Consider the following 14233-nt stretch of genomic DNA (forward strand, 5'->3'; position numbering starts at 1 on the left):
CAGCTGAATTCCTTCCCAATAGCCTGAGACCTCCTTGCTTCCTAGTGTTGCCCCCCAGCCTGACTCTGATGCGTCTGAAAACAACACTAGGTCTGGGTTCTTCTTGTGTAAGGAGATCCCTTCCCCTAACAAGGTTGGGTCCAGCCACCACTTCAGAAGAGTCTTGATTTCTATTGGAATGGGGAAGGAAAAGGAGTCTTCCTGCATCTTTCTGTTCCATGTCTTCGAAAGAAAGTGCTGAAGAGGCCTTAGGTGGAGTCTCCCCAGAGAGACAAACAGTTCGAGGGAGGATAGAGTCCCCAGCAAACTCATCCACTCCTTCGCTGTGCATCTCTTCTTGTCCAGGAAAGTTCTGACTTTTACGAGACACTTGGTCTGTCTTTCCTGAGAGGGAGAAGCCCGAAAAAGAACTGAATTCAGAACTATCCCCAAATAGAGAATAGTCTGATTCGGTCTGATCTGAGACTTCTCCCTGTTGATGACCAGGCCTAGATCCTGAGCCATCATAAAAGTCTTCCGTAAATCCTCCAGACATTTCTCCCTCGATCGTGAACGAATCAGCCAATCGTCCAGATAGAAGGATATCCTTATCCCTTCCTGATGCAGCCAACCTGACACATTCGCCATTACCCTGGTGAAGACTTGAGGAGCCGTGCTGAGACCGAAGCAAAGAGCTCTGAATTGGAAGCACTTGCCCTCCATTACAAACCTCAGGTACTTCCTCGAAGTCGGATGGATGGGGACATGGAAATATTCGTCCTGCAAGTCGAGGGACACCATCCAGTCCCCTGGACGTACTGACGCCAGCACCGACTGAGTCGTCTCCATGGAGAACTTTGTCTTCTCCACAAATACGTTGAGAGCGCTGACATCCAGGACGGGTCTCCATCCGCCCGAGTTCTTGGGGACCAGAAACAGACGATTGTAAAAGCCTGGGGAGACTAGATCCCGAACCGGTTCTATCGCCCCCTTGTCTAGCATTTGGTTGACAAGGTCTACTAGAGCCTTCTGTTTCCCAGGATCTGAGTACCGGGCTACTAAGGCCAGCGGAGCATCTGCGAGAGGAGGTTTTTTCAGAAAGGGGATCTTGTATCCTTCCTTGATGACTGAGAGGGACCAGGTGTCCGCCCCTCTCCTCTTCCAGGACTGCCAAAAACCTGACAGTCTTGCGCCTACTGTCTGGAGGAGACGAACTTCATTTCCTGGAGCGAGGTCTGAAAGAACCCCTGGTAGATCTTGGTCCTGAATCTTGCCTTCTCCCTCTAAAATCTGATCTTGAAGTAGTCCTGCCCCGAAAGGGCTGCTGGAATCTCCTTTCCTCCCGTTTCAAAGAAGAAGGAGGGGCTGCAAAGGGCTTACGAGCAGAACGAGATAAAAGGTCTTGGGTGGCTTTTTGGGCCAGAGAACGCGTAATGTCATTAACCAGGGACTCGGGAAAAAGATGTTGAGAGAGGGGGGCGTAAAGAAGCTCAGACTTTTGAGCATTGGTAACAGACCTAGAAGCAAAAGAGCAAAGCAGAGCTCTCTTCTTTAGGACCCCAGCTGAGAACAGAGCAGCCAACTCATTCGCCCCATCTCTGAGGGCCTTATCCATACAGGACATAATGCTGGTAAGGTCCCTAGATCCATCCATCTGTTCAGTTTTCCTTGCGAGAGTCCCAAGCGACCAGTCTAGGAAACTAAAAACCTCAAAGGCTCTAAAAATACCTTTGACGAGATGATCCAGCTCCGACATTGACCACATGACCTTGGCTGAGTTGAGAGCATGCCTTCTAGCAGAGTCCACTAAACCAGAGAAGTCACCCTTGGAGGAGGAAGGCACTCCCAGACCCAAAGGTTCTCCAGTTGCATACCACATACCAGCTCTTGAAGCAAGACGAGCTGGTGGAAACGAGAAGGAAGTCTTAACTGTTTGTCTCCGCTCCATCATCCAGTCATCAATCTTCGCGAGAGCCTTCTTTGCGGAGATAGACAGCTTCATCTTGATGAAGGCCGACTGTTTCTTGGCCTTCTTTCTGTTAAATTGGGACTGAGGAGATTGAGGGGCAGCAGGTTGGAATTCCTCTCCAAAAAGTTCAAGAAGGGAGCGAGAGAGAACTTTGTAATCTCCCACAGCGTCGGCAGGATTATCATCGTCATCAGAAACATCCTCGAGGGCCTGATCCACATCTGCAATATCCTTCGAAAGAGAAGAATCCTTAGAACCCGACAAGGGCAAATCAAAGGCATCATCCTGCAAAAGACGGGTTGCATCCTGGAGTCCCGCGCTAGAAGAATCCTTGGAACGAGAGGCAGTATCGTCCCGAAGAGGCAGGGTGGTATCGCCCTGGGACCGAGAACGAGAGGCAGAGTCGTTCTGTCGTCGAGAGCGAGAGGCGGTATCGTCGTGGCGGCGAGAATGAGAGGCGGTATCGTCGTGGCGGCGAGAATGAGAGGCGGTATCGTCGTGGCGTCGTGAACGAGAGGCGGTATCGTCGTGGCGTCGACAACTAGGGTCGGTATCGTCGTGGCGTCGTGAACGAGAGGAGGTATCGTCGTGGCGAAGCGAACGAGAGGAGGTATCGTCGTGGCGAAGCGAACGAGAGGAGGTATCGTCGTGTCGAAGCGAACGGGAGGCGGTATCGTCTTGGTATCGAGAACGAGAAGCAGCGTCGTTCGATAAGGCATCGTCCCGGTATCGAGAACGAGAAAACGTATCGCCCTGGTATCGCGAAGAAGTATCGCCTGGCGAAAGCACACATTCCTCATCCTGGCGTAGAGAGGGAGAAGTTCTCTTTAAAGAAGAACTCCGTTCTCTCTTAGAAGCAGACTTCTTAATCGGCAACGAGTCGTCTTTACGTCTGTCAGACTGGGCGTGAGGGCGGCTAAAGGCTTGTACTAAAGTCAAAAGTTGTTCCTGCATGACAGACATAAAGGATTTAGCAACATCAGCTGGGTCTTGCGGACCCGAAGGGGGGGGCTGACGAATAACACTCGTATCTTCGGCAGCAGGCTTCGTCCTTTTCACAGGCACGGAGTCGAAATCATCCTCCGACGGACAAGGTTCATAACTGCTAGAACCGGGAGAGAAAGAGCGAGACCGTTCGTCGCGGTTCCATCTCCTCTTAGTAGGTCTTGAAGCTTCATACTTCCATTTACGTCTGGACGAATTCGGAGAAGAAAACAACTCATCCGACTCGTCTTTCCCGTGACGGTCAAGAGCAGCCTGGGAATCGACAACAGGACTGTCTGAGGCGACGGCTGACCGAGGGTACGTACCTCTCACCCCCTTTCGGTCATCGACGTACCTTCTCCCTTGGTCCTGGGAGCTTGGTAGAGGTCTAGGCCTAGGGGTATGACAGATTCGGTCGGTCGCCACCTCCACTGCACTAACACAAGCACTTTCACTTTCCTTACCTTTAAAGGCCTCCAGCTGTTCTTTAATGGCCTTCAACTCGGCCGCCAGGCTAGCGTACCGAGGGTCATCCGTAGATACGGAACCTGTAGGAGGAGCAAGAGTTACTACCTCAAGGGAAGGATCAACTTCCAAAGAGGAATCAATAATAGGATCAATAGATAAATCTACGCTAAGTTCGTCTTCCTTACCACTAACAGACTTAGACTTAGACCTAGAAGCTCTCCTAACTCTATCGAGCTCTAGCTTACGCACATAGCGCTTCATAATTAACCAATCTTTCTCATCCAAAACCTTACATTCCCCACACCTATTATCAAGGGCACAAACAAAACCCCTACAATGAGAACAAACAGTGTGAGGATCAACCGCCATTTTGGGTAGTCTCACCTTACATTCCTCATTCGCACAGATACGGTAATGACTCTTTTCACTCATAATGAAAACAGCAAAAAAAAAGAGAAAACAAAATACAACGATCGCCAAAACCCCAAATCAGAGTACTTCACCAAAAAAAGCAGACTGGTACACCGAGCAGGGAAATCGAAGAAAAACTCTTAATAACGGACCAACGTGTTATCGATCCGGCCGGCAGAGATGAACTGAAGAACAGAAAGCGGGAATGATTCCTCCTACCACCCTTTAACGGGTGTTACCACCCAACCACCACAAGGCGGTTGCCTAGTTTTAGAAAAATTCTGCCGAAATAGAGATAATTAGCTATGTATATATAACTGCCAGGTAAGTTCTATTCATAAAAAGAATATTTCAACATTACCTTCACATTTAAAGCTCCTTGTTAGGTGGCAGAAGAGAAGGGGAACAGATCGTGTGTCAGGTCCATTTGACATTACTGGTGAGCTTCGGTCTTCTCCACTGGTTAGAAAACCATTTTCTGCACCCAAAAACCCTGACTGGAGCTCCCAGCCGATATCTGCCATCACCGAAGCCTTTCGGAAATAAGGCGTCACTTCTCTCAGATATTTAACTGTAACATAAAATGAGGGAATCACTAAGGAACAGCAGTATGGGATAAAACAGCACCATTTTAATCATTAATACATTACCAGTACAGTATTCAAGATTACATAAATACATTCAGTTAAAGCAAAATGCATTTAAAAAAATAAGATTGAGCAAAAGAATTTTGAAAAAAAGTCATATATTTCAAAGAATAAAACAGAGCCAACGAAGATGGTCCAAATGTTTGTGAAATAAGGATCCATGCTTGATGTAGTTTGCAGCAGGGTCCCAGTCGAGAAGGGGAGTTCCCAATGTCACACAACAAATCACACAAAAGTTTATTTATAAATTGCATGTCAGTCCCAATTCATAAAGGGGTAAAGGTGGGTATGGAGTTTCCGGTGTTTGTTGGATGCCCAGGTTTGGTATGGAGTCCCAGGTGCAGAATGTGGGGGCGATGTAGGGTACAGAAAGCAGGCAGGTGAGACGGAGCGAGGACGGTACATGCAGGAAGACAGAAACAAACATAAGTAAGCAACAATATTGTTAAATTATGAACCTATCCTGGATATGTCTTTTCAAAAGCATTTCTTGGGATGTCTGGGTAGTCTCTCTACAATTTGTCCAATATTACGTAAAAATTCATACTGACGATTTTTCTGCATGGAAATTACAGGGAATTTCAGTATTTTTTATGACATTACAGTACAGTACTAAATAAACTGTATACAAAATACTGTCAGAAACTGGCATTAAAAAATCATTAAAAACCCTAACATACATTCTACGGAACATTTCAACTTTCTAGGAGGTTTCAATATTACTTGTTACAACTTTAAAAGATGATTAACGGCCAAAGTTTTACTCGTTTGACTTGTTGGTTGAAATAATCATACGAAGCAGGGATTGGTTGAGATAAGCTTAGTGGCTTCATAGGAATGTGGAAATAATGGAATAGAAAACACAAAGTTCTCTTGCATATGAAGAATACAACAGGAAGGCAGTTTCCAAAAAACAAAACATGAAAAAAATTGAGCGTTAACACAATCCCAATACCTCTGCAATAGGGAGAACTTAAAATGGAAATATGTTCAAAGATGCTTAGCTACAATTTATAGAAAGCAAAATTAAGGGAGTCTCGTAAAGAAAGTCATAATCCATTACCAAAGGCAAGAAAATCATTTCAGAGAAAAGAAAAAGGATTTCTGAGCAATTGAGTGAACAATGAATTTTGTTCCTTGATAAAAGACTGAATTAATAACATATTTGAAAAAAAAGGAAGTACTGTACTATTTTGATATACATTTACGTGATGAAATTAACCAATCACCTAATAGAATACAGGAAGTTATAATAACTGATGAATATATTATCAAAATCTTTTAAGTCACTTAATAATCTCTGCAGTACAATACAATACTGAAATTTCAAATGGAGAAACATAACTTCAAGATCACTGTTATCAATAGTATGCAGTGTACCTTATGAGGACATCTTGTCACCAGAAACGTATTCCTTAATAAGTTGCTATCTATGCTACTGGTATTAATTCAATAAAATATGAGGGAATTTTATTACTTATCATCAATGCTACTTGTCAAAGAGTCAAAATGAGTTCTTCAAAATATAGTTGGTGTTCAATTTGAATGGCTCTTGCTGCTTCAAATATAACAGAAATGCACTTTAATTCACACATCAAATGCTATCTAAAAGTTATACCTCAGCATCACTGTACTTATTGTTTTTACTTTCTCTAGCCAATGATTTCTACATTATGTCATGTTACCAAAATTAAGTTTTTATCACATTCAAAACCAAATCAGCAGTTTCTATAAGTGTTATAATCTTGACAGGAAGTGTATGTATACATTTTAAACCTCAAAGATACAAAATAGTCTTTAAAATCTATTTGACAACAGTAGGCACATATATCCTACCACTGGCTTATTATTCTGTGGTCAAAATATTTTCTTAATAAAAAAATGCCCGTTTATCCATCGGACAAAATATATACTGAAAACCAACCGAATTTTGAAATTTTGTTAAAATCAATGCAACTTCACTACTTTCAATACATCAAAAAACACCACTTCATAAAAGCTCATATACCAATACTAGGAAGGAATCTCCAACACTAAATGGATGATATCCTTACAAAACTTTTAGAAGAATGTGTAATATCTGAAGGACGAGGGATGGGTATGGTGCCATTTTCATTTGTACAATACTAAAGCAACATAATGTTCTTTCAAAGTATGTGATCTAATACTACAAATTTTATATAATTTGTATTTTCCTACCTATACAAACCTGGGTCACTTATATGGGTTACTTCTAGTTTCATTTTCTATGACCAGACAATCAAAAGAAATTGGCAACTGCTGCACATAATGCATAATGCTTGTTCAAAGCGTTTAGTCACAACACTCATCTGGTCAAAGACTTTTGATGTTTGTTCAGCTAGGAATAAATACATCATCTCCTCCTACATCTGTTGATGCAAAGGTCTTCAGTTAAATTTTGCCAGTCATCTCTATCCTGAGCTTTTAAAAATACTCCCCCATTCATCATCATCTACTTCACGCTTCACAGTCCTCAGCCAAGTAGGCCTGGATCTTCCAACTCTTTTAGTGCCTTGTGGAGCCCTATTTAAAGTTTGGTGAACTAATCCCTCTTGTGGAGAGCGAAGAGCATGCCCAAACCATCTCCATCTACCACTCACCATGAACTCATCCACATATGGCACTTGAGTAATCTCTCTTATAGTTTAATTTCATTTAACTCCCAATATTCTTCTGAGGGTTTATATCACGTGATTTGATTTCCTAATTTTACCTAACCTAGCCATTGTCTGATCTGCTTTTTACAATCTTTCATTAAACTACAATTCTAAAAACCCTGTATTAGAAATCATAGTTCCTAAATATTTAAATGATTCCACCTTAATAATCCTTTCTCCTTCCAATGATATTTCATCTTCCATTTCATATTTCGTTATTATCTCTGTCTTCCTTCTATTTATCTTCAACCCAACCTCATGTGATATTTCATGCATTCTAATAAGCAAGGTTTGCAAGCCCTGTAGCATTTTGCTAATAAGGACAGACTCATCAGCATACTCTAGGTCTGCTAATTTCCTGTTACCAATCCAGTCCAATCCTTCTCCTTCATTCCCAACTGTTCTATGCATTACAAAATCCATGAGAAGGATAAACAACATGGGTGACAACTCATTCCCTTGGAATACTCCTGTTCACTGAAAAATGGATTTGATTAGACACCATTAACATCAACTTTACACTTACTATGTTCATGAATAGACTTGAACAAATTTACATATTTAGGAGGAACTCCATAAAAATGCATGACTCTCCTCAAACTTGGCTGATGCACACTATCAAAGGCTTTTTCATAGTCCACAAATGCCATCAAAAGTGGATTTCTATATTCTACACATTGCTGCATGTCTCACAATGAAAATTTGGTCAGTAAAACTTCTATTTTTTTCAAAATCCTACTTGTTTATCTCCGAGCTTTTCATCAATCTTTCTCTCTAGTGTGTTTAGAATGATCATACTACATGTTTATGACAACTGACGCAACTGTGATGTCTCTGTTATATTGCAATCAGTCAGATCTTTTTTTTGTCATTTTCACCAACACTCCTAGCTTCCATTGATTAGATTTTGCCTCTTCATGCCACATTCTACAAAATAATCTTGTAAGTATTCTGGAAGTCATTTCATTTTTGGCCAAAATCATCTCGGCAATTATTCTGTTGTATCCAGGGGCTTTTTATCTCCTGAGCTTTTTAATAATAGCTTCAACTTCATACACACTGAATTCATTCATGGGCACATCAACGTCTTCCTCAGCTTAAGGCGTGTCAATCAAATTATTCCTTTCATTTTTCTCCAATTAATTACCTCACTAAAGTGTTCCATCCAACATTGCCTTTCTTCAGTTTCTGTTGTTATAACAGATCTATCTCTCTTTTTGACGGGTACACTCTATGCTGCTGCTTCTTTGCCCCAGTAGAGATTTCATTAATACTGTAATTCTATGAGCGATTCTTACACCATAGCCACTCCCTGAATTCATAGAATTGTCGGCCTCATCTGCTTTCCTATACAAATATTCTCTCCAGTTCTTCCAGGCTTTTCTTTTGACCTCACTATCAATACTGGTATACTTAGTATGCTATACCTTGTAATTTTCATTACTTCCTCGAAAACTTTCAACAATCAATTTCTGTCTGTCTCCTTTTTATAGTATCCCAAGTATCTATTGATATCCATGGTTTTCTCCTTCAAACTTTGTTCCAAAACTTCATTACCAACTGAGTGACATATGTTTTTAATTTCACACCATTCTTCATTATTTGTCTGCTCTTCGTCTCTTTAAGTACCAATATCTGCATCTCTATAGCTTCCTACATTTCTAGGAGTCCTCCTCCTCTCTTTATTAATAGCTATGTGAATTATTTGATTTTTGTAATTGCCATATGGTGAAGTCCATGTATAATTGTGGATGCCCTTGTACTGGAAAAGAGTACCTCCAATAACAAGATTGTTCAACAAACAATGTGCTCCAATTTTATTTTCAACTTTGCCAAGCCCCTCAACACCCATCACAATCTCTATACCTTGATTATTCCTTCTGTGAAGGATTAATTTTTGTTTTATTTTTATTTATTTTAGTTTGACAAATCCTGAGAGAGAGAGAGAGAGAGAGAGAGAGAGAGAGAGAGAGAGAGAGAGAGAGAGAGAGAGAGAGAGAGAGAGAGAGAGAGAGAGAGAGAGAGAGAGAGAGAGAGAGAGAGAGAGAGAGAGAGAGAGAGAATCAATTGGTTATGGTGAGAAAGACTGTTGGTATAAATGAGGTTGTTTGTTTACATTTAGCAAGGTTATGACAATGGTAAATGTTTCGGAGCAAATGGTTTTTTTGATTGTCTGCGACTTGAGGCAGTTGTGTGAACGCTGGATTTATATATTTGATTTCGACCAGCGTTGGAAGTGTTTTGTTTATTTTTGAGTAAGTACAGTTTTGTTTATATTTGCTTGTCATGACTGTGAATGATAGGAACAATTTATTATTTATCTTTGATTATAGTGTGCTAGTTTAGTTAGCTAGGAGTGCTCGTAAGTGTTTTTCTTTTTTTTATTTGCAGGCCGTAATTCCTCCTTTGGAAAATTTATTTCGAATGCTGATATATAGTTGCTGACCTGGCCTGGAATTGATTATATTTAGACTGCCCTTTTGGATTGCTAAACAGTTGATGAACTGGCTTGTGAATTACGATTACAATTACGTATGATGATGATAATGATGATGATAACGTCCACAACCAGAATCAATTAATACAATTGTGTATTGAAATTTGTCAGTGTTTCGGTGGCTACAGAGTTGTGGTTGGGCTATAAAAGGACTGTTGACCCTTGTATACACAAAGAGGTCCACACACAAACACATATACATATTTTGGTGTTGGTGTGCGGGTTAATTTTATGTGCGGGTTAATTTTAAGTTTTGTTAGGGGTTTTGTTGGTTTATGGTTAATGTCTATTTTGTGTTAAGTGTATGATTAGTGGTAAGTGTGATTTTTTTGGTTTATGTTTAGAGTTTTAGTTCGTAAGGAAATATGGTTTTAAGGTTATTTTTTTTTTTTTGTCCTTTTGCCTAAGAGTCTGGTTTTAGATAACATAAGAGGAAAGTTTGTTTTGTTGAGACAATTGTCAGTAGGTGTGATTCAGGGTGTGGGGCTTGTTTTTGCAACATCCTGCCACACTTCCAACTTTAGCATTAAAATCACCAATTACAATTTTTATATCTGTCTCTGGGATCTCATATATTACAATGCAGATGTTCATCTTTCCTTTCTTCAGGGGAATCATTTGTTGGATCATAGCAAACTAATAGTCATACAATAATACCTTGAGATAAGAGTTTAATCTGTTCCGGGACAGAGCTCGTATGTCAATATGCTCGTATCTCAGATGAATTTTTCCCATATAAAATAACTAAAAAAATATGAATCCGTTCCCACCCTCTGAAAAAAACCCTAAAAACAGTATACTGTACTACAGTGGAAAAACATGTTTTTAATTGTTGTAATCAACATTCTATGCTAACAAATTAACAAATAGCTATGAATTGGTTATGATGCTCAATGAAATGTAACATTATTATGGAGTTCTTACCTTCGAGACAAGACGGTAGCGGCTAACGGCGGTGTGTGTGGAGGAGAAGGAGGGAGAGAGGACGGGGAGGAGAGAGACTTGACGGCAACACGTTCGGTACGCAACACTTTTGTAACACTACGTAACATAACCTTAACTTTAAATTAAATTTCAATGAAATTAGCAACTTTAAATTTAACTCAAATGAAATTAGCTTACTATACACACACTTAAAAATAAAATGTTAATCTTACGTTACACTAACCTTAATTCTAATTTTGTTTTCATTTTCATTTCTTTACTTTTCTTCTTCCGGCTTGGTTCTTTTAACCTCGCTTTAACCTGCACTTTTTGACGGCCTTTTTAAAAGGAACCTATCTAGGGATGTTTGCTTTTGTCTCCCCTTCAAAATGTTGCGAAAATGAAGGAAGCGTCGTCACAATAGGCTAACGCACGACCACTCGCCAATTTGTCCGTGTGCCTCTTTTCCATAAATTAGAAAACTCCTGCCACTTTGCTAACATGTCTTTGATTCTGTCGTAGGAAGGTGGCCCTCATCTTCCACCTGCTCCTCGCTTCTGAGCTCCTACAACACCTCCGAATGTTGCATCTCTTGGAGCTCTTATCAATTCCTGTGTCGTGAGCTCGTCCTGATGCTCCTCAAATTGGTCGTTCACGTCTGCATTGTCTACCTCCAGCCCCACGGACTTTCAAAGAGACACGATTTCATCCATCACAATTGGTTCGGGGTCATCAGGGTCTGTCGTATCGAGCCCTTCAAAGTCCCTCAGCGAAGGAAGATGGCTACAATTTCTTCCATGCTGAATTAAGAGTTCGTCTTGTGACACCCTGCCATGCATCGTCAATAATTTTTAAGCAATGGATGATATTGAAATGTTCCTTCCAAAATTCACGAAGGGTGAGATTAGTGTTGTCTGTGACATCAAAGCATTTCTTGAACAAATTCTTCGTGTACAGTTTTTTGAAGTTAGAAATAACTTGTTGGTCCATGGACTGGAGGAGAGGCATGGTGTTGAGCGGGATATAAAGGACCCTGATGAACCTGAACTCATCAAGAATGTCCTCTTCGAGACTAAGAGGGTGACCAGGGGCATTGAAGAGGACCAGGAGACATTTCATTGGCAGGTTTTTCTCAGCCAAATATTTTTTAACTGCCGGACCAAGGCCCAGATTAACCCATTCTGTAAAGAAATGCCACGTAACCCAAGCCTTAGCATTAGCGCGCCACTTCACTTGCAGTTTTTCTTTCAAGATCCTTTGGCTCTTGAAAGCACGTGGGTTTTCCGAGTGGTACATCAGCAGTGGCTTGACCTTACAGTCACCGCTGGCATTGGCACACAAGACTAGAGTTAACTGGTCCTTCATGGGTTTATGGCCCAGTAGTCTTTTCTCCTCTGCCGTGATGAAAGTCTTCTTCCAAATTAGGCTAGTTTCATCGTAGTTGAACATTTGTTGGGGGATGAAGCCATGTCAGGTGATAACCGAGGCAAAGGTTGTGACGAAGGCCGCCACGGCTTTCGAGTCGGAACTTGCTGCTTCCCCATGCCTCACAACCAAGTGTATTCCAGTCCGTGTTTTTAAATTATTCAGCCAGCCACGACTGGCTCTGAAGGTTTCCGCTGGCGTCGAAGTCTCCCCCCTCTCTCGGCTGCTTGCTTCCCTTTCAAGTTATCATAGATTCTGCAGGCCTTTTCACATATGATTGTCTCGGTCACGCTATCTCCCGCCAACTGTTTCTCCTTTATCCATAATAAAAGAAGCTTCTTCATCTCTTCATGAATATCACTACACAGCTTGGAAAGGATGGTTACTCCTTTGGAAGGCTTGGTGATCTTTATAGCATCCTCCTGCTTGAGGATGGTACATATAGTCGATATACTCCTCTCATATTGGCATACCAGCTCAGTCACTCTTAACGCCACTCTCATGTTTTTCGATTATTTCATGCTTCATCTCGATTGTCATCATACACTTTTTCTTTTCACTACCCTTGTTTACACTCGCTTGCTTTGGTCCCACTGCTTACTTAATTAATTCTGCACTGATTGACGCAAAAAACACGTAAAAATAGCAAACACTACGGCCGATGCTCGGAGATAACTTTACGCGACGGAGAACCAACGGGAAAGACCGAGCGATGCTATCCTGGTGAGCAGCCTCTCGCACACTCGGCCACCTGGCGGCAACATAGGGAACTACCTCGTATCTCAAATTTTTTCTCGTATCCCAGGACAAAAATTTGCTTGGAACTCTCCTCGTATCTCATATTTCTCGTATCTTGGGACACGTACCTCAAGGTATTACTGTATTGCACTGCTTTGATTTAAACTTTGTAAGTAACAAGCAACTATTTACAGCTCTCCATTCCGTTAATGCCTTTTCAGCTTTTGGTGTCGTCATCATTCCTACCCCTTCTCTTCCAACTCCATCTGTTCTTCCTGAGTAGATTTATAGTATATATACATAATATTGCCTTTGTAAAAAATTTCTTTTCCAATCCCTTACGTGCTCCACTTAGGGCCAAGATATCCAAACTATATTTCATAAATTAATTCTCCACTTGCTGTAACTTCCCAATTTGATTCATGGTTCTAATATTCCAATTACCAATTCTCAATTTTTCTGAAGGAAAGGCTTTAGCTTGAACTGAGTCTATGTACATGCCTAGATACCTGATGAACGGATGGGGGACAAGACTGGAGTTTTGCAGGTTCAGTTGAATCCCTAACTCCTTGTACAGATCCAGAAGTAGGTCTCCTGGGTTTCATTAGAAGAGCTCAGTATTCTGGTAGAAGCCAGTCATCCAGGTATTTCAGGAGCCTGATGCCCATGGCATGAGCCCAGGCTGCTGAGACAAGGGAAAAGATCTTGGTGAAGACTTGAGGGGCTGCTGATAGGCCAAAACATAGTACACTGAACTGAAAATTTTGTCTCAAAAGGAAAATCTTAATTACTTCCTTGAGCCAGGATGAACAAGGACATGAAAATACACGTAGGTGTCTTTCATGTCTATGGTTAGAAGGTAGCTATTCTTCCTGATGACTTGGAAATAGAGGTTGGGGTCTACAATTTGAACCTCATCTGTAGTATAGAGAGGTTAAAGAGGGAGAGGTCTTTGATGGGTTTCAAACCTCTCATCAGCTTTTCTACCAGGAATAGACTGCTGAGGAAGCCTGGAGTCACCCGAGACTTACTCCACTACTCCTTTGGTCAGCAATTTGGAGACTTCCTCTAACTAGATTAGGTCTTTTCCTGATCCTTTCAATAGTGTTGTTGGGTGTTTAGATTCCTGTCACAGGAGGTAGCCAGTCTATGAAGGAATCCGATACCCTGAATGGAGGACTTTTATCGTCCAAGGGTCGGCCCCTGAGATCTGCCACTTTTGCCCAGAGCTTTGTAGGCATCCTTCACTGGTGGTAGGCTGGGGAACATAATCCTCTTCGATGAAAAGTAGGTCTAGGGTTCTGGCTCCTGGGTTGTTATACACCCATTGGAGAGATAAGTCATCTTTGTTGGGGAACTGGCCTAAAAGGTGAGTTCCTGGGTTATTTCTAGGGAGTGGGCAACTTTGGTGCAACTACTCTACTTAACATACGGCTTTGCCCTAAACGTTCTAACTATTAAATCGCCTTCGCCACATCCCACAACAGGAAAAGGGAGGGGGAATTAACTGGTT

General features: G+C 41.5%; 1 protein-coding gene across 2 annotated transcripts in view; it reads right to left on the reverse strand.

The window, feature by feature from the left end:
* Syn1 (Syntrophin-like 1) overlaps window positions 1-14233 on the reverse strand; it is a 181084-nt gene that overhangs the window by 110745 nt on the left and 56106 nt on the right. The window contains exon 4 of one of the 2 annotated variants that reach the window (XM_068393584.1): window positions 4173-4382. In XM_068393584.1, the coding sequence (XP_068249685.1) occupies window positions 4173-4382 (210 nt within the window). Of the gene's footprint in view, window positions 1-4172; window positions 4407-14233 lie in introns of both variants that reach the window. The other variant, XM_068393583.1, reaches the window with a different exon arrangement.

The sequence above is a fragment of the Palaemon carinicauda genome, chromosome 19 (genome assembly GCF_036898095.1).
Source record: "Palaemon carinicauda isolate YSFRI2023 chromosome 19, ASM3689809v2, whole genome shotgun sequence".
Taxonomy (NCBI): Eukaryota; Metazoa; Arthropoda; class Malacostraca; order Decapoda; family Palaemonidae; genus Palaemon; species Palaemon carinicauda.